The sequence below is a fragment of the Cydia pomonella genome, chromosome 24 (genome assembly GCF_033807575.1).
Source record: "Cydia pomonella isolate Wapato2018A chromosome 24, ilCydPomo1, whole genome shotgun sequence".
NCBI lineage: Eukaryota > Metazoa > Arthropoda > Insecta > Lepidoptera > Tortricidae > Cydia > Cydia pomonella.
In genome coordinates this window covers 963,199-982,964 of record NC_084726.1, presented here as the reverse complement: position 1 = coordinate 982,964, position 19,766 = coordinate 963,199, and the positions used below count along the sequence as shown (strand labels likewise).

At 36.1% G+C, this 19,766-nt stretch overlaps 2 protein-coding genes across 3 annotated transcripts in view; one reads left to right on the top strand and one right to left on the bottom strand.

Moving 5' to 3' along the window:
• The first annotated feature begins 5,935 nt into the window (after nt 1-5,935).
• Nucleotides 5,936-8,653, top strand: LOC133531041 (zinc finger protein 93-like). 2 transcript variants are annotated; one of them, XM_061869132.1, is made up of 2 exons: nt 5,936-6,550; nt 7,166-8,653. In XM_061869132.1, exons 1-2 carry the CDS (start codon nt 6,341-6,343, stop codon nt 8,615-8,617), a joined length of 1,662 nt encoding a protein of 553 aa, XP_061725116.1. In that variant the 5' UTR covers nt 5,936-6,340; the 3' UTR covers nt 8,618-8,653. The 2 variants fall into 2 exon arrangements, with proteins under 2 accessions (XP_061725116.1, XP_061725117.1); XM_061869133.1 differs by lacking the exon at nt 5,936-6,550 and adding an exon at nt 6,909-7,068.
• A 4,368-nt stretch (nt 8,654-13,021) lies between these two features.
• Nucleotides 13,022-19,766, bottom strand: part of LOC133530862 (EH domain-binding protein 1) — a 32,489-nt gene continuing 25,744 nt past the window's right edge. The window contains exons 31-34 of the mRNA XM_061868917.1: nt 18,771-18,856; nt 17,427-17,550; nt 16,412-16,476; nt 13,022-15,069 (exon numbers count right to left, since the gene is read on the bottom strand). Of these exons, the coding sequence (XP_061724901.1) occupies nt 14,991-15,069; nt 16,412-16,476; nt 17,427-17,550; nt 18,771-18,856 (354 nt within the window). The 3' untranslated portion in view covers nt 13,022-14,990. The remainder of the gene's footprint in view (nt 15,070-16,411; nt 16,477-17,426; nt 17,551-18,770; nt 18,857-19,766) is intronic.

Here is a 19,766-nt window from a genome sequence, read left to right as displayed (position 1 = left end):
TACTTCATACGTGGCCCATTCAGCCATGCTAATAATCTTGATAATCTAGAGTTCATGATACTGATCGTTGAATTAAAAATTTTAAATTTGTTTTGAATTGCCTTAATCCACCGGCCGCCCCGCCGCTACATAGTTCTAATGATTTAAAGATATAAATATATTACCCTGGACTGGTTCAAGGTTCTTGGTCATTCATCATTTAACCCCATTTGGGTCAAACACAACAAAGGTTGAGAAAAATGTATCCCGCCCGTAGCAGCATAACAAGATTGCAGCAGCATAGCGTAGCTTTAACTCCGTTAATGCTGCGTTGTCTACAGGAAAGACGTGAAGGACTTAATAAAATGTCTATGACCCACAACTGGTATATAATCATAGCTCAATGCAACTCATCAACGCAGTCCAAATGAAAGAAAGCCATTTTCGGTTATTAATCTAGATGAATACATCAGGCGTTAAAATATATGTCCTAGATGTCGGGACGACTTCTTGTTAATAGTCAAAAGTGCTTTTTTGGATAACGGATACAAACCCTTTTACCTATTGGTTCGAATCTACTTTAAAAGACTGTGTGGTTATGATATTCAATATAAAACATTACAAATTTCCCGGGTGGAATTAAGCAGGCGAACATAGGCTACGGAGACTGCTTACCATCAGGCGGGCCGTATGCTTTTTTGCCACCGACGTAGTAAAAAAGGCAAGCAACCTCGAAGGTTATTTTTATACCAATGTTCATTAATTGGTGTCCTATGAAATTATTCCCATAAGTATTCAGTTTTTGGCAACAATAATGTACAAGACAACGTTTCTGTATTGTATACTGTATGTTACAAAATATATATGTGAGAATCAGTGAGCTCACTGAGATAACATTAGTATTGCTTTAAATCACCGTTGATACAATGTAAATGCTAGCTAGACAAGTCTGCGCCATTGGGCATGGGCATGCCACAGGTTGAATTACCTACTTATATATAGTTCTCAAATCTCGTTTAAAGTAATGTAACATTAGTTTTTCTTCAAAAACATAAAAATAGGAAGGCTACTTAATGCCAAATGATTAAATACTGATTATTTTAACGAAGGTATTTGACCTTACTATCTAACCCGTCAGTCAATAACATATCCTTAGTAAGATAAATAGTTTTATGTCCACACATCTCGCGCTTCCTTGAGCTTGCACCAAGTAGTACAAGTAGGTAATCCTGAAATAAGGTACGAGTATATTTGTGGACAAAGCTGGGACTACCAGTTAGCATGGCTATTACTTATATGTTTTAAATTATGCGAATTGTAATTTATTCAAACACTTTAGCGAACGTAGATCTATCATCTACGCACAGGCCTAACCTTGGCTTATCAGGAACGCAGACATTGTAATAGGTGGAATACCAGACGATACAAAGAACCAAGCGGGAGAGCACTCTCCTGGCAGAGTTTTCAAGATTAAATTGTAGCTCACTAACTGAAATTGACGAGCTTTTAGTGCCAATAATACAGATCTTGTTTAAGATTTTAATCAGTCACTTTATGTTTTTAATATGTATGAAACTAAAGGCCAAGTAAGTATATTCAGGTGAAAGCCATAAATATACCTATACATCTTGCATGATGGTACATAATTTCAACATGATACTCGTAATAATGATACCTCCAAGAGGAAAAATCCTAGTATTATTTTTGCTGTATTGCAGGCATTGAATTGATAAAGGTTATGTTCTTACCATACTGGCCCTAATTATTGTACATGTAATAAAATAAAACCACATTATAGGCTGGTTAAAGTATGGGCTTAGGCCCAAAAATATTTTAGAATACTCTCTGGGGTAAGACTACCATCGTAGCGAACATCAAAGAAAAATTAAAACGGTTACAGCAAATAAGATTTGTTGTGTATTATGATTGAAAATTGGATATTCTATGAGCTTATTTACATTCTGAATGGCTATGCACTGTACACAACTACAACGGTGAGAGTGGTAACGGGTTGAACAATTTTGGATGAGTAACATAAAGCTGTTACTGCTGCCCAAAACAAAACCAAGCTGACCAAATTAACCTACTATATCACTTACTGTCTATTTGTTATTTAAGAATGTTCAAAAGCGGGATAATAAGGACGGCTAATGTTAATCCATGAATTAATTGTCCGAGAGCCTGATTACTTCTACATATAATAGACACTATTGCATGTTGTGATAAGTGCACTTTTCATATGATTTACTTTGCCCTTAAGACTGTAGGATTTTTGAAAAACAAACAAGCGAAGCTCTGAAAAATGTATATAAAAATCGTTTTTGCGAGCCTATAAGTTAAATTATATCCTGCCTCATAAGTAAATACCAATATTTGGTAACCATGTCTGGGTAAAAGACACTTAAAAGTGTCAATAATCAAGTTTATTTCCTTTTTGGCAAGGTAATATAAGGTTGAATACGAGTCAGTTTATTAAAATGTGGACCTTGAAATCAATTGAAAGTATTGAAACACATATAATGATCTCAATGTTATTTCTGGATGGATAAAATAAAAAGTATAATTATGTTTTCATAATTTATTTTAATAAACATACAGTTTTCTATATTTATAGGTCCTATCTATAAATAACATTGTAAAGTAAAATATGTCACTGCACACTTTAAGCCTTTTCACATTCATCCATGTACCCGGATTGTTAAGTACACTTGTACTTGTTGTCTCCGCCATTTTCACATATCAGTATAAATTAATCACATTGGCGTTTTCTGACCACCAGGCGATCACAGACACGTCTCAAATATTAAATAGGCTTCAAATAACGGTACAGAAGCTTAATAGCAGCGTTTTACCTTACAATAAAACGCTTATTAAGCGAAATACCTTATTTGAAGCCTATATTTTTAAATTCGCCTGTGGCTACAGCACTCAGTTGCAATAAACCAAATCACTTATATAATGCCCGTCGAGGGTATTTTTAACTCACTGCGTTTTCTCCTACCATGCAGGTTGCAATAAGCAACATCTATAGTCTATACATACAGGTCAACTGGTATGTCTCTTCATATTGAAAACGAAATAATAAATAATATCAAATGCAATCCTTTTTCGAATGTGGTATATTGCAACTTCGTTTTATTTATATTTTGAGACCCAATGAAGAGCTCCGCGGCCGCAGGCCACGGGCGCCTGGTGGAGGGGTTAAAACTTGAAATACGAGTGCCAAGGGGGTAGGTGTCAGCCTATAGTGAACCGCTACGTCATCTGTCAAACAGCATCGCACTCTCAAATATTAAATAGGCTTCAAATAATATATTATATCCCTTACTCAACAGATCAAAAATAATATCCAAACCTCGAACATGCCTACTCCTAATATACGCCCTGGATACAATAATAGTAAATATAACCTGTTTGAGAAGGTCGAGGAGAAAATTCACGACGGTGACCTTAAGGGTGCAACCCGCTTACTCTTCTCCAATGACATTCTGGCACCTGATACACCCGAAACTGCGGCCGCTCTACAGTCTAAACACCCACCAGGCCCTTCCAGCCCTATTTTTGTGGACCCTCCATCTGACCCCTCAGCTTGTCTCCAAGCCACTGGCAAAGACATTTTAGCAGCTCTGCTATCGTTCCCAAAAGGGTCAGCGTCCGGCCTAGACGGTATTTCCCCTCAGCATCTTATTGACCTCACTAGTCATGGCAGTGGTGTAACTGGTGAGCAACTTGTCTCCAGCATTACAAAGTTGGTCAATCTTATGCTGATAGGAGATGTGTGTCAAGAGGTAACGCCGATAATTTATGGGGCGAACCTCATTGCCCTCTCAAAAAAAGATGGTGGCGTACGTCCTATCGCCGTAGGGTCGACTTTACGGCGATTAGCGGCCAAAGTGTGTGTCCGGCTAACACGCAAAAAACTACAAAATCTTTTTGAACCCGTTCAGGTTGGCTTCGGCACACGCGGTGGCTGCGAGGCGGCGGTTCATGCCGTACGCACCTTCGTACAAAGCGACGCATGTGAGGTACTTTTAAAATTAGATGTACAGAACGCATTTAATTCGGTTAATAGGGACACCCTGCTGAACGAAATTAAAATTACTATTCCGGAAATTTATAACTTTTTACTACAGTGTTATCACTGTCCATCCAAATTAATGCACAAAAATAATGAGATCCTTTCGGCTGTGGGTTGTCAGCAGGGTGATCCTCTCGGTCCAGCCATATTTAGTTTGGCAATCAATTCAATCATTCACAGTCTAAATTCAAAATTAAACGTTTGGTACCTTGATGATGGAACTCTAGGTGGCGATTCGCAGACTGTCTTAGCCGATTTATTACAAATTAAAAATAAATTTAAAGATATTGGACTGGAACTAAATTTCAATAAATGCGAATTATATATTTCCGACAATGTAGGTTCTTCTTCGGCATCCCAAATCATTCAAAATTTTAATAACATCGCGCCGACCATCAAAAATATATCTAAAGAGAGTCTTCATCTTCTCGGGGCACCCATCTTCAATGAAGCCATCCCTCCCCTTCTGAGTAAATCTATTTCGAAATTTAGTGACTATTCGGACCGACTTCTCAAAATTAGCAGTCATTCTGCTTTGTTTATTTTAAAATTTTGTTTACTCATTCCAAAATTCACTTACCTGCTCCGCTGTTGTCCCTTTTGGAAATATCCCCATCTACTCCGACCTATTGACCTACTTTTAAAATCCCAAATTGAATCAATTTTGAACATCCAATTTAGCGAGCAGGCATGGACTCAAGCCACCTTACCGATAAGATATGGTGGTTTGGGTACCCGTAAAATTTCAAGTGTTGCTCTGCCGGCATTCTTGGCCTCAATTCATAGCTCCTCCGATCTCGCAGGTAAAATTCTCCAAGCCTCTCCGGCTAGAAACTGCGAGATCGCGGGCCTGGTTGAGGCCTCGAATGCCTGGCTAGCTGGACCGAGTCAAAATGTTCCGTCTCGACCGAAGATACAAAGGGCCTGGGATAACATAGCTTCAGCCTCCACTCTAAACTCACTTTTAGACACCGCGACAGGCAGGGACCGAGCGAGGCTCCTGGCATCATCTAGGCCAGAGTCAGGTCACTGGCTCCACGCGTATCCTTCGCCTAACACCGGCACCTTTATCGACCCAGAGACGCTTCGCATAGCCGCCGGTCTCCGGCTTGGAGTTGCACTCTGTGCCGACCATGACTGCGCGTCTTGTGGATCACATGTAGATCGCCTCGGACACCATGGGCTCGCCTGCTCTTCGGGTGCCGGCCGCTTGTCTCGCCATGCCGCCCTTAACGACATCCTAAGAAGGGCACTCGTCAGTGCCGGCATTCCCGCCGCTCTGGAGCCCCAAATAGTGCGGAACGACGGTAAACGCCCTGACGGGATGTCGTTAATTCCCTGGAAGATGGGCCGCGCGTTGGTATGGGACGCCACTTGTGCTGACACGCTAGCGGCTTCCTACATTCCATCGACCAGCAAGCATGCTGGTGCGGCGGCGGACACTCGGGAGCGTCAAAAGGTAGCCAAATATAGCTGTCTCGGCGCTCAATACGAATTCGTTGCGTTTGGCGTCGAGACACTTGGTTCATGGGGCAGAGGGGCACAGATACTCCACAAGGCGCTGGGCAAGCGGCTGAGGGAGGCAACGGGCGACCCCCGCGCGGGCAGCTTTCTCGCGCAGAGAATTGCAATCGCAATCCAGCGCGGGAACGCTGCCTGCGTGATGGGCACCCTACCAAGGGCGCAAAATTTTGATAGGTATTTTTAATTTTTAGCTTTAGTTATTTTAATTGTAGTTACATTTAGTTTATTATTCATGTTGTGAGATTTTTGTATTTTAATAAGTATTGTTAACTCAATAAATGTATCACAATACGGCTTCAAATAAGGTATTTCGCTTAATAAGCGTTTTATTGTAAGGTAAAACGCTGCTATTAACCTTTATTTCCACGATAATTAAAATTCATACAAACTTTTGTATTTTGATAACATCGAAAGACCCATCATAAAACATGTTTGTTAACAAAAATGTTATATTGTATGTCTATGACAAAAATAGAAATTGACTTTAATTTTAAATGGCCGCCAGTTTAGCCTTTTTTTTAAATCTTTATTTATTTATTGAGGGTTTTTAAAGAAATGCCACCCTCATAGTGGCTCTCTAACAAAGCCTAGCCTAGCTTGCTTGAGTTGCTAGTTGCTAGCTAGCTGCTGTCACATTACAGTTGAAGTGGAACGCACTTATCATTATCAGTCAGCTTATCACTCTAAATTATTTGGATACTGTTATCAACATTGTGAAGCAATGTGTAATATTATGTTTGAAAGCTACAAACACAAATCATGGAAAAAATAGCAAGAAATGTTGCTAAGCCAGACGTTGTGAAAAATTTGAAGACCATTCTTCAATGCACAACTTTTTGCGCTCTTTGTTTTGATACCAAAGAAGACAAGAAAGAAGAATTATTACATTTAGACCATTCTCTGGTATTGGAAAACTTAGAACGAGAAAAGATAACTCTCAGAGAACTACTGGAAGCTATATTTGGAAATGTAAGTGTCACTGGTTATAAGCACCTAAAAAATTTAGTTTTTTGGAAAATAATATTTAGGCTGTAAATACGTAATTAAGAAAAGAAGAGAAAAAATAAATGTCATGTACGAAAAAAAGGGCCTCTTGGCCACCAGGGGCCAGTCCAGGGGCTCCAGGAGTTTTTCTTTGTATATGAAATTTATTTTGGTTTGTAAGAACCAAGTACCTCAAGCAACTTCTCAAGTTTTTTCTAATTGAAATTAATCGATCCAGAGGCCGTGAGTTCAAGTCTCACCCAAGACAGTAATTTTTCCACTTTTATATTTATTCTAAGCTTAATAGTATTGTTCGCAGATGTTTCTGCTTGTTAAAAATTAATTTAGTATGGGTAGCACATCGTTACTGACTTGGAACTCTGGTAGCCATCTAAGAAGTGTAACGTTCTTATGGTAGATGTCGCGAGGGTCCCATAGACCCATATGGTGGAGAAATTGGCTGGCTATGGATGAGGTCTTGGTGGCTCAGATGGATCAAATTTGTGAGTGACACCACTGAACTATCACCATTCTTAGTGCCCATAAGGCCCATCCTTAGATATATGCCACTGTATAAATGTGATTATTTATGTTTTTCAGATTCAAGACTTAGTTACAAGTGACTACATCTGCGTACCATGCAAATCCCTAGCATACAGCAGTTATGCTTTCATTCACAATACCAAAAAAAATGTCCACATCTACAACAAGTACCTCAAGCAACTTCTCAAGGAGACCTCGGAACTGTCTGTCAACTACAGCAATGATTGGAAAAGAGCTGTAATTGTTTTAGACAATTATGAGAAAATAGAACCTAAATCCAAAAAAATTGAACAATATATTTGTGATACGTGTGGGAAAAATTATACCAGGAAGAGTTTTCTGATAAAACACTTAAAAAGACACAAAACTGATTCTAAAAGTTTCAGCTGTCCTCACTGTGATATATGGCCGTGCATACATGAGGAATACATACTTGCCTTCAATGAACAGCAACAGTTGAAAACTAAATCCATGTCTTGTTTATGTGGGTATAAATTTGGCCAAACCCTGCCTTATCTTATTACTCATGTTAATAAAGATCATTTAGATATAAAGCCAAATATTTGTAAATGTGGAAAGTCATTTTACTTACAAAAGCAATATTGGAAACATTTTGAATACTGTTGTAACAAGTATGCTTGCAAATCATGTTTCCACATGTTTGCAAATATAAAGCTGCTAGAGACACATATGGAAACTTGTGGAACTGAAAAACTGTTTAAATGCGGTATTCGTTCAAAAACTAAACTTCACACGGCTATATATACTAGCAGTCACCCTAAAAAACTTGCTAAAGTCAGAAGGAACAGAATATACAAATGTCTTATATGCGATAAAGCTATGAAAACTAAGTTGGAATTACGCTCACATATAAACAATAAGCATGAAAAGAAGCCTAACTTATGTTTGTACTGCAATAAACAGTACAATTCTAGACAGCAATATCTAGAACATGTTCAAAGTGATGAACATAAAAACAACATACCATATGCTTTCAAGCATCACTGTACTCATTGTGACTACTCTGCAAATACTCTAGACATGCTAAAAGCGCACATAAATAGAATTCATCTGAATATCCGACCATTTGAATGTGAACATTGCCATAAACGATACTTCGACAGTACGCAACTGAAAAACCATGTGAAAACGCACACTGGGCAACGGAAACCGAAAGTCTGCGACATATGTGGGGCTAATTTATCCGGTCCGACAGCTTTAAAGAAGCATAGAAGATTACATACTGGTGAAAATCCTTATTCTTGTCCGTATTGTGAAGTTAAAACTAACTGTGCGAGTACTTTAAAAACTCATATAATGCGGAAGCATATGGAACCAACCATACAGTGCCCGCTTTGCGACCTGAAGTTCCATACAATGAACAATGCTAGAGGACATGTAAGAAAGACACACTGGAAGAGTAAAGAGAAGTTTGATTATACCAAGCTAAAGGGACTGTCGCCGGATGATTATGATTTCTTTAGAGATAGGAGAAAGGCTGTTGTGTAATATAAACTTTAGTGTGATGAAAATAAAGATCATGCATGAATATGTAGACTACTTAGTTCTTAGATTAAATATCATCTACATTTTGTTGACCCCAGTGGGGGATTTTCCCTTAGGCCCAGTAGGCCCGGGCCTAGGGCGGCAAGGCGTTAGGGGCGGCAGCAAGGTGGCAGTCTATATGATGCCTGCTGAGAAAGGGGCGGCTAGTAGTTACTACATGGCCCGGCGGGGCCTAGGGCAGCCAAGACTGGAAATCCGCCACTGGTTGACCCTTTACACAAATTCACGGCTAAAATTAAGATACGATTGCTGCCCGATGATAGACCCTCAAAGGACAGTGACCCCTATATTTTTTGCAAGACCACTGCTACCTTTTGAATGGTTGAAGAGGTCAATTATCCCTTTTCCAGGCATAGTAGATTTATCGACCATATACGCGCCAATAGAATTTCAACTTTAGCATTCTGTTTTAAGGTTCATATTAGATTGCACTTTCGAAAAATGTCCTCAAATTAATCACCCAAGCAGGATTAATTGGTACCTTGGTAGAAAACCTTGTAAGATTGGTCCGGCCTGGAAAAGGGGTAATTGAAGGGGGAGGGACTGGGGGCGATATAGGTATAGTTTACACTCATTATTTTTTAAGGATAGCAACACAGCAGTGAAGGTGTCATCATCATTAACCCAAAAATGCGCGGGAAAAATATAAATAAAAGAACGGCTATTACGTCATCGATTTATTCCATTACGGTTCATACGGCTATTATAAATAACTAGCGTAAGTTACAGACGAATATGGCCGATATTATGTAAAATGTATTCCTACTCGACACTACTAGGTACGTGGCATGATTACTTGTGACAAACAAATTTCAGGCGTTAGGTCAAAATTACCATTTATTTAGGCTTAAACCTCAATTCCATTGACGTGACATTTAAAAAAAACACGTTCATGGAATTGAGTGCTTATAATTATAATCTAATAGAAATACAAAATAAACTGTCTACTTTAATACCTCTTTTATACGAAGCACTTTTTCGAATGCATGAAAAGCAAAACATGAAAAACAGTAAAAAAAATATTGTTTGTAACATAATACAGCTACAGCTCGTGACTGGCCAGTTGAAAGAGATGCAGCTATCTAATAGAAGAGGTGAGAGATATAGTAATAGTAACTGTATTATATAGCTGTATTTATTTCAGTTATGACGCTCGATACATTATTGCAAACGTAAAATTTAATGCCACATATTGCTACTTACAAACTCTACAAAGGGGCTTTTATATGAACTGAATTTAAATAAATACGTATAATTGCGCATAATATTAAACCGTGTTACCGTCATTCGAACCTACACCGCTTAATTATTGTCAATAAATCGAAATACGAATGATGAATACCATTAATTTCGTCCCTCGACATTACGATACTGGGTCAAAATGACCCGATTGAGATACCTACACACCGATTTTGAATATTAGGTATCTCATTGTGAGAAGGTTTAATAATTAATTATTTATAATAAATAAACTGGCTTACACTGTTGTCTATTTCGATTTATTTACAATAGTCAATCATCCATCTTAAAACTAAGCTATTTACAAATTTAGAAAAGCTATTTTAAAGATAAGATGTCTGTGTGCGTTCAAGCCTCATCGGTACTATCTACCGACTACCTGTAACCGAGTAAAAACGACAAATATAAAACTATTCAGAAAATAACAATTAAAAAATGTACGTACAAAATACTGCAACGCAATTCTCACTTAGAATAAGTACCCATTAAAACAAATTTGTAACACGATAATTTAACTAACCAAATTCAAATACGAAATACACATTGCAAACATACCCTTATTTTTAGGCGGTATAGCACACAAAGTTGTATATATATCAGGGCTGTCATATCTTCGCTTAATTATAAGTTTCCGAAACATTTGTTAAAAGCGTTTTTCAGTATGACAAAACCACCTAAACCACACTGTACAACGTATAGTTGGTCAAACCAATTTGTCAGTAAATAAGAACAATAAAAACTATACTCATCCTTTTCTTTTGGATGCTAGTACTAGTGTAAGACAAAGATAGTATGACTCCCTCTGTCTATGTTTGAAATGAGATAGCCCTTTGACAAACTATATATGTGATAGCAGAAAATAATAACAGTACTAATAGCCAGTAGTGGCAGTAGAACAATAACCTTCCAAGTTTGCACGCACACAGAACATTTACAAATTGCACACCAATATATGAGTCAATGACGCGTAGCACCGCCAAATACAATAATAACGTGTATGTAGTTTATTTAAACCGTGGCATAAGTTATCATAACTGCAAAACTGAATTTAAAGCAGATCTGTATTAAAAATAAATATATTTAAAATGACTTCGAGAAAAATACTTTGACTACGAGTACTACGACTAAGGACGATTTTCCCATTCTACGTTTGTTATTAAAATTATTTAAAATGTGTAGGTTTACCAAAAGATATATAGATTAAAACAATCCGTAAATATGTCTGAGCAGCCGAATTCAAACTATATGTATATGTATTAGGTGATTTTCCCAAAAAAATATTTTCAATTTTTTGTATCTAAAAGCAACTTATATATGGTGGAATTTAGTTCATTGACTGCCCAGACACATTATCTGATTCTAACTTTGTATAGTGACATCCAATGGTTAATCTCCTTATACCTTTACAGGGTCATTTTTACCCATAGGTCTCATTTCGTACGTCTTTGAGAATAAGATTGGTATTCTTAGAGGTAAGTTACATATTTTTTGACTTTGACTGTACCTGGAAGGATTGTCACGTGTTCTGATAAACTACAGTTCAATCTGGACAGTATTGTATATGTTAATAGAGATGCTTTTACTTTGCTTCTATTGGACATTCATTATAAATAGGTATTATTATAACTAGTGCCAGCGTAGTCGAAAATAAATTTAGGCCAAAATAAACATTTTATTTGATAATTAGCATCAGCCTATAAAGGCAAATAAATTATAGCATCATAAAATAATATTTACATTGAAAAATGATTTGTTAAAAAAACTACTTACAAAAAATAAAAAACGCTCTATGATAGCGATTATCTATGGCAAATTGTACTTAATTATCACTGTTGAATGTGTGTGGATGAAAAGGAAATTTTGATCTGGATGCTCAACCCTCAATCCTAATAGGTATAAGAAACAAATACTATAACGAGATATATAGGTATCGGCACTAGAGTTGAAGTAACGCACACAACAAAAAAATGATGTAATGACAGCGAGATTTTGAAATTAGAGTTCTTTTTTCGTACCGATAGCAAGTTGAACCGCCAACTGCAAGATGGACCAAAAAATTTATTCAAGGTCTTTTTTTAGCTTAATATCGTGCGCTTAAGTCACATTTCACATTGATTCTTGCATTGATTCAATAACGTTTTTTCCGATTAGTACTCTGTGTAGCTGTGTTATCATTCTCCTTAACTCTTCCGATACCTATACTCTAACTTATTAAGGGCTTAGAAGCACCACAATTAAAATTAAACTTTATGAAAAAAAATACGTAACCGGCAACACTGTCCATAAATAATCATTAAAAAAAACATGGGTTGCATGCGATAGCATAAAGTACCAAAACTTCGTAAAAAAAAAAAGTTTACAGGCGAATAAGAAAAACAGTACGAAAATACCTTACAAGTTTTTCTCTTATAGGTACCTATCTGGTTTCCTTTTATCTCACCTGAATTAACATTAAAATAATCTGTAAAAAATCCTAAATAGTGTTGCCAGTAACCTTTCTTGAGCTAAACATACAATTTTGGAATTCTTTGGTAAGTCCATACCAAACTTGTACCTAAGGTCTGATGCGCCACGTTTGAAATGTCTTCACTTTGGTACAGACCTAGGGCCGTGTTCACACCGGGTGCCTGACTTATGTAGTGTGAACCACACTTTACTAACCTAAAATGTGTCGTTTTCAGAAAAAGGCTTGTTGTATGTATTGCCTTATTGAAAAGGCACTAAGTAAGTTTTTCCTGAAAACGTCACAAATGTCACGTGACAATTTAAATGAACAGAGCTTTCAATTTTTTTTTCTACTACAATATGCTTTCGTGTTTGTTGAAAAATATCTTTTCTATTTTTAAGTTTACTGAATTGATTCCTTTATGAAGTGTTCTTAATTTCTTTGTGATATTTTCATTTTATTTTAAGATTATTTTAGAAGTCTTTTATTTAAGATTGTCGTATGTTTTAATTTAACCCTTTACCAGGCTAAGGGAGATATATTTCCCACATGCGGCTCTTCAAACTTGTGTTCTATTTTCGATGAGTAAGACTGACATTCGATTGTCATTATTGGACTGTCAGCCTGGTAAAGGGTTAAACCATGATTATGATGTAAATATACCTAACCTTAACTTTTTGAGTTTCTTTTCTCTTTTCATATAAATTGTCACAAACACAATATCACTATAAATAAGCAAAAGTAATATAAATATAGGAAACAGTAATGAGTATTCCGCGACTTACAACCGAGGGAAGCTACATACAAAAGCTCGCTATATTATATTAACATACATACAATCGAATTGGAATTGTCAAAATTTTCAAGTTTGTTTTTTTTGTGGACCGATTCGTGTAATACTCGTAATTATTCGTATTTTTTTCACATTCGTATTGGTTGATAAAAACCTATTACAAGAATCGACCCAAACAATTTTTTCATTTGAAACACTATTTCAAACAGTTGGAAATACAAAATCACTTTAATTTTTGTCATAGGAATTCTTATCAAGCTCTTTCGACAAACACAACTTGCAAATAAGACGATCTAACAACCTTGTCGGTATGCAAGCAAAATTAAGCCCTATGCACTTAATTATAAGGCTCAAACTACGCGAAGATATTTATTCTCAAATTATTAAACTAGCCTATACTAATGGACTTCAATACCTCCTGTAAGAGCGTTATTGCACCACATTTGCTTCATATAGTCTACAAGGTGTTTTTCAGCCCTTGGCCATATTTTGTGAATTTATAGGTCATACTGAGCAAATTTGACTACAAACCAAAACAGAAATTGTAAAAAAGAATAATTTTATACTGTTAATGTCATAGATGGTAGAATCGTATAGATGTGCTATACGCGTGCGCCCGTGAGAGACAGAACGCAATGCGACATAATTAATAAGTTTTTGACAAAAAAATAATTTAATTTTTGGTACAAGCTTTTATCACTGACTGTACTTTTTTTTCCACAGGCAACTAATACTCATCGAGACAATTCTAAAAACCCCAAACACAATTAGGTTGCGTTGTTATATCACTGAGTTCCTATGGCTACCTCCTGTCTCCATCATTAGATCAGTTTGATGGTATCATAATATTGCATTGTCACCCGACTTACATATGTATGCAAATTTTCAGCTTCATCGGAAACCGGGAAGTGGGTCAAATTTAACTTGCAAGATTTGTCCCATACATACTAACAGGGCAAGTTAAATAAAAGCTTGTAAAAACACGTTTTAACATTCCTGACAACATACCAAAAACAACCTACGTAATTTGGCCGGGTTATTGGCAACCATAAAAACCTGTGGGCAACAAAAAACGTCTATGTCACTTAGGGGTTTTTTTTAGAAAAAGGCAGAAAGGGCAACTGAGACTTAGACAGTAGCGCTTTCTGTGCTACTCCTGCTGAAAGATACATAAGACTATCCCGTTCTGTCAGTTCCCCCCACCACTCAAGCCGAATCCGTATTAAATACTAGATTCATGGTTATCGTGAATAGGACAGCAATTTTTTCACGTATTTCGTATTACTCTCATAGTGAAAATTGTTAAGTATGACCCATTGTCCACATTGGCATGACTGAATTTGGCGAAGGATTTGAAAAACCATGAAGATAGTCGAACAACCAAGTCAATGTAACGAAAAACAATTTAATTATATATGATAAGTGGTTCTGTTCTTGCAATACCACGAAGCACCGACGTCGTCGAAACTAGCGATTAATTTAATTTTGCGAATAAAATATAGTCCTTGTAAAATTCTTCATGAAATATTTACAAGAGACTTGTTGAGACTGTGATTTTTTTTTCACTGTCGGTTGAATAATCAAATGCCAATATTACACTTAAAATTGTGAAAAACGTTTAGTTATATCTAATTTAAAAAAGAGACTGTATTTTGTCAAGTATCGTATCGTTTATCGATAATTTACTGTCAGCCATAAATATATAAACGTCGCTGAACGGACAAAAATATCTAAACGAATCACGTATTTGTCACAACATTAAAATGGACCTAGAGCGATTCAGAACCGCGGTAAAGTATTAAGTCACTGTGTACAATTCAAGCGATATTAGGCTTAATTTACTGTAAGATACAGTTGTTTTTCCGCTGGATCTCCACCTGGGACAGGTTGCGTTCTATTTCGTCGTCGTTCGCTATCCTGCAATTTTAATAATGTGAAATTAAATCGACATCACTTTCTTTCTAGGAGATTATCTAGAGCCAGACCAAAATAAGTTGGCAGCAGTTTTGGCAGCCTCTGGGCTAGTGCAAGTGTTATTTTTAACATCAAACTTGTATGAAATTATGACGTTTACCTATCACTTGCACAGGCTGGGTTACCAGAATCGTTGCCAACTTAGCTTGGTCTGACTCTAGCCTTGTCCCCCTATAATTTTCCCCACATTTTGTAAATGTGAGTTTAGTTAATTTTAATTCATTGTATTTAAGAGTAGTTAATTTAGATTTTACAAAATGTAGTTTCAATGGACGAAATAATAAAGTCATGATATTAAAAATCAAATATAAAACATTTATTCAGCTAATAGGCCACAGGGGTACTTTTACATGTCATTTTTTTACAAACAATAAAAATAACAAAATACAATTACAAATATGGAATCAATGAAATAATAGATACTTTATTAGAGATGTATACAGTCTCTAAATGTCGAATTACACAAAAAAACTATGATAAAAAAATACAACCAACAAATACTAAAATTCTTTAGAGATGTAAAGGGTCTCCAAGACTTGAATACTTATATAAGTAATTGAAAGACAGGAAATTAAATCAGTGAAACAGACAAGAACCGAATGAAGTGTCTCACGTTAATGCTACTCAACGTTACTGAAACGTTAACAGAAGTGTTGTAAAATCTCCCAAGTGACCTATTTTCATAACTTAGGTGTATGCAAATATTAAAACCTTTTTTCGCTTGTTGGTGGTATTGGTATGTGTGTGTAATGCGTGCTCGACTATTTGAATTCTCCATTAAGAGGCTGTCAACACCCAATGTCCTTGAAATTTATGTTACTTAAACAGTTTTTTAAGAAAGACTATTTGTTTTAGTCAAGTAAGAAAAATATATGTTCATATTAATTATATTCCAAAGACCGTGGTTGCACTCGATACACGATTGAACGAAATCGGCTCGATAGAAAATAATTGCAAAGATTGGTCTTAAAATCACAATTAAACGGTTTTATGTCTTTATTGTTTTGACTTATGGGTCTGCAATTAAAATCACAATTTCAAAACATTTATATCTAAACCGTGGTTGAGTAAAATATTACACTAATAATCCACTTTTTTTTTATTTAAATATTTTTCTTATTATTCCCTTGCCCAGGCCCAGTAACATGCGACAGTGCTATCTCATTTACTCCGATACAAATAGACAGTGTGCGCGCTTTAGGTATTGACAGCTTCTTAAAAAGGGATTTTACGTAACTTTCTTACCCACACCATTTTTTTGTAATTAATATATTCTTTAACTTACGCTTTCTCCTGCTCGTCCATCTCTTGCACCAGCCTGTCGCGTTCATTGACAGCCGACAGCAGCTCCTGTCAAATAATATTATTACTAGGCATGTTGGTGCAACTACACGGTGTTTTTTTAAAGTCCGTTAATTTCAAGGGTGAATTCCTGAGCTTAAATTAAGTAACTTTCTCAAAGAAACCGGTATTCTAATTAACTCCATTTTGGAGATAATCAATGATACATTTTATCTACGAGCGTGTGCACTTGCCTTAAGGCTTGTTTACATATTGATTAGTGTTTAGTACGAGTTTATACATTTGCTACTAAACGTAAGTACTATATCGGACGATCGATATTCGTAATGTCATTGATATAACCTATCAGAGTTTTCAATTGTTTGGTGGATTTAAATAATATAATAATGTCCGTGTTACAACAACGCTTTTAATTACTTTTGAAAATCAACTATGCTATTCAGTTTCCTTAAATGTACTTAGCCATACCCCAAAGTAAACGGAGATTAAAAAACACCGTGTATTTACCTCAGTAAATCATAACAATATAATGTATCTCCAACGGTTCGTCAACACAAACATCACGCGGTACGACCGCGCTGCTCGCCGGTCTAACATCGACTGACCGGAACTGTCAGTGACGTCACCGTGACGTAAGCGCTCGAAACGTCTATACACTACAATGGGCATGTATAGTTGGAATTTTTTTGATCTTAAAATTAGTACCGTAAAACCACCCAACTATAGTCCAAAGCTCCCAACTATGGTCCACAAATATACTAAATTTTTCTCGTTCAGGTGTGTATTTTACAATATTTTTGTAATTCTAAGGCAAAGTATGTTTATAAATGGAAGGTAAAACTAGGAGTAAACCAAAAGGAACATTGGTATAGATACTTAATTTCCTTTTGAACTTGTGGACCATAGTTGCAGTATTTGACTATAGTTGGGTAGTTTTACGGTACTATGTCTGACGGTTGGAACAAAATAACTGACCCGAGAATATATTTATCTAATACCTGTAGTAGGAGGCGCTCCCGTCGTTTCTGTCCGTCCGTCTTTCTCCACTCCTCGACGCCTAAACTGAGTCGCAGCTCTCTAGCTAGTAATTCACAACGTCTGCTGAGATCCTCTTCCTGTTCACTGTACAAAACAGTGCTTTTGTCGTTACATATTTTTTTAATTGAGTAGGTACTGGTACTGGTATAATTATAAACATCTTACGTAACTAAATCCCTTACAAATAATAATTTAATTATTTGTAAGGGATTTAGTTACGTAATTTCTGATATTTTTATTATTTTATTTTAATTTATTAGACAATAATTTTGTTCTAATCTTATAATAATTTTTTTTTTAAATGTTTTATTTGGATTTTTGATATGGCTGTGTTATTTTGTAAATGTCAGCAATATTTAAGTAAATAAATGAAATATTTAATTATAATATATTTGTACGCATGTTAAACAACACTAAGAGTTAAATGATACTACAAGGCGTTGTGGATGATAAAGTTGAATTAAAAAGATGAACGATTACATTTCAGTAACAAGGAAATTCATTCATGATCGAAATGAAACCAGAGATCGGGGGAGTGAAAAATTTGGGACGATTCAAATTCTGAATACATTTGCAAGAAAAGTCAACTCGTTCTTTCCTGATAAGCTATTTTTATGTATTTAAAAAGTAAACAAAATCTACCTTCAAATGGCTCCTTAAGCCAGTTGAGGGTAGATGAAAATATTACATGATCAAAGGTTAAAGTCAGGTCGGACAGTGACAGCTCCAAGCGTTTTTTTATTTGGTTGGTTAACCAATAAATGTTATAACTACCCGAAAATATATAAAATATTTGTTTACTTTTATTTAAATACCTAAAGATACAGAGTATAGAAAAGGTAAACGTAAACGTTGAATCAACATTTCTCCTTCAAAAGAAACGTCTACGTATTATATTTACGCTGAGAGATATGGAATCCCTAAGAGACGTTTTTAAAGACTATAAAATATTAACTCTGACGTGTATTTATATATTAGAAATTTGCATATTAGTTAAGGAACGATCTGACATTTTTTTTTAATTGACCCAAAAAAATAATACGTACGTCCGAAATTGGGGAAGCTGTTGGACTTTATTTTATCTTTATCTTTAAGTTGTGGCCCTAGTGAAAAAGGCTACAAGTCTCTGGCAGTTTAGGTGTATAAGGGCATAAGTGTTACGTGGAACTTACACCCCTTTACACCTGCGCTGCCAGAGACTTGTACCCTTTTTCACTAGGGCCACAGAATTGTAGATAAAAAATACTAAGATGGAAATTATATATTGTTCGAAAATTAACGATTTTTATTCAAAATGTACTTACAGAATGTTAAGTTGCATCTGCCGCCTCAGTAACGCGTTCTTCTTATTCACGAGATTGAACCACTGCGACATCAGTCTGTCCTCTTCCTGCAAGATGAAATGAATTACTCACTCTGAACGTAAAAGATAACGCCGCAAAGTTATTTCAATGCAAAAAATAAGTATGTAAGTTGGTATTTTTTTAGTTGTCTGGCGGTAAGGTTTCGCCTTTCAAACTGAAGGTTGCGGCTTCGAATCCCGGCTCATGGCAATGAATTTTTATACGTAATATCATTATTTGAGGCGAGCATCGTGAGGAAACCAGACGATTACTAGTACACTAGTATCTCTAAGCAAAGCTAACTTTGCAGCGATTTGAACAGAACAATGTGAGGGTCATTATAAACGTCATAGTTTCATAAAATTTGACATTCATTATGAAATTACCCCTCACTCATTGCAAATACCACGCAGAGATAGCTTGGTTAAGGTGGCTTGGTATCTAAACCCTCTAGGTTAATAGGTCAAATGGCAGTCGCTTTCGTAAAAACTAGTCTACATTCGTCTTCATGAGTAAGTGTCTCTAAGCTGCATGTAAAACATTACTGTCGAAGCAGGAAAGTAGGCCATTGCTGACCATGTATTGGGTAAAGGATAGAATAGGTCATGTATTATGTGTCTCTCTGTAAATGTTATTTTGAGGTTGTGCAATAAAGAGGATTTGTATTGTATTGTATTGTATAGGACTAGGAAAGGATACCGGGTCTAAAGGAGGGCGGAGGCAGGGTATGATCAGCAGTTTCCACTTGCGCTGAAATGACATTAAGGATCGGGATTCAGAAATGGGACACATGTTTCTAAAATAAATCAATATATACCGCTTTTTGTCGTTTTGATATATACTTTTTTGTAGTCATAGATTCTAAGAAACCCAGAAACAATGAGGTGATGTTTTTATATCACCATCAATCATCATTAGATGAGTCTTTTGAATTAAGTAAACCAAATATGAGACTTA

Excerpts from the sequence above, each read along its gene's own strand:
- LOC133531041 (XM_061869132.1), top strand. The coding sequence starts at position 6,341 with ATGGAAAAAATAGCAAGAAATGTTGCTAAGCCAGACGTTGTGAAAAAT. Across the intron at positions 6,551-7,165 it reads TGGAAGCTATATTTGGAAAT|ATTCAAGACTTAGTTACAAG; the intron begins GTAAGTGTCACT and ends TATGTTTTTCAG.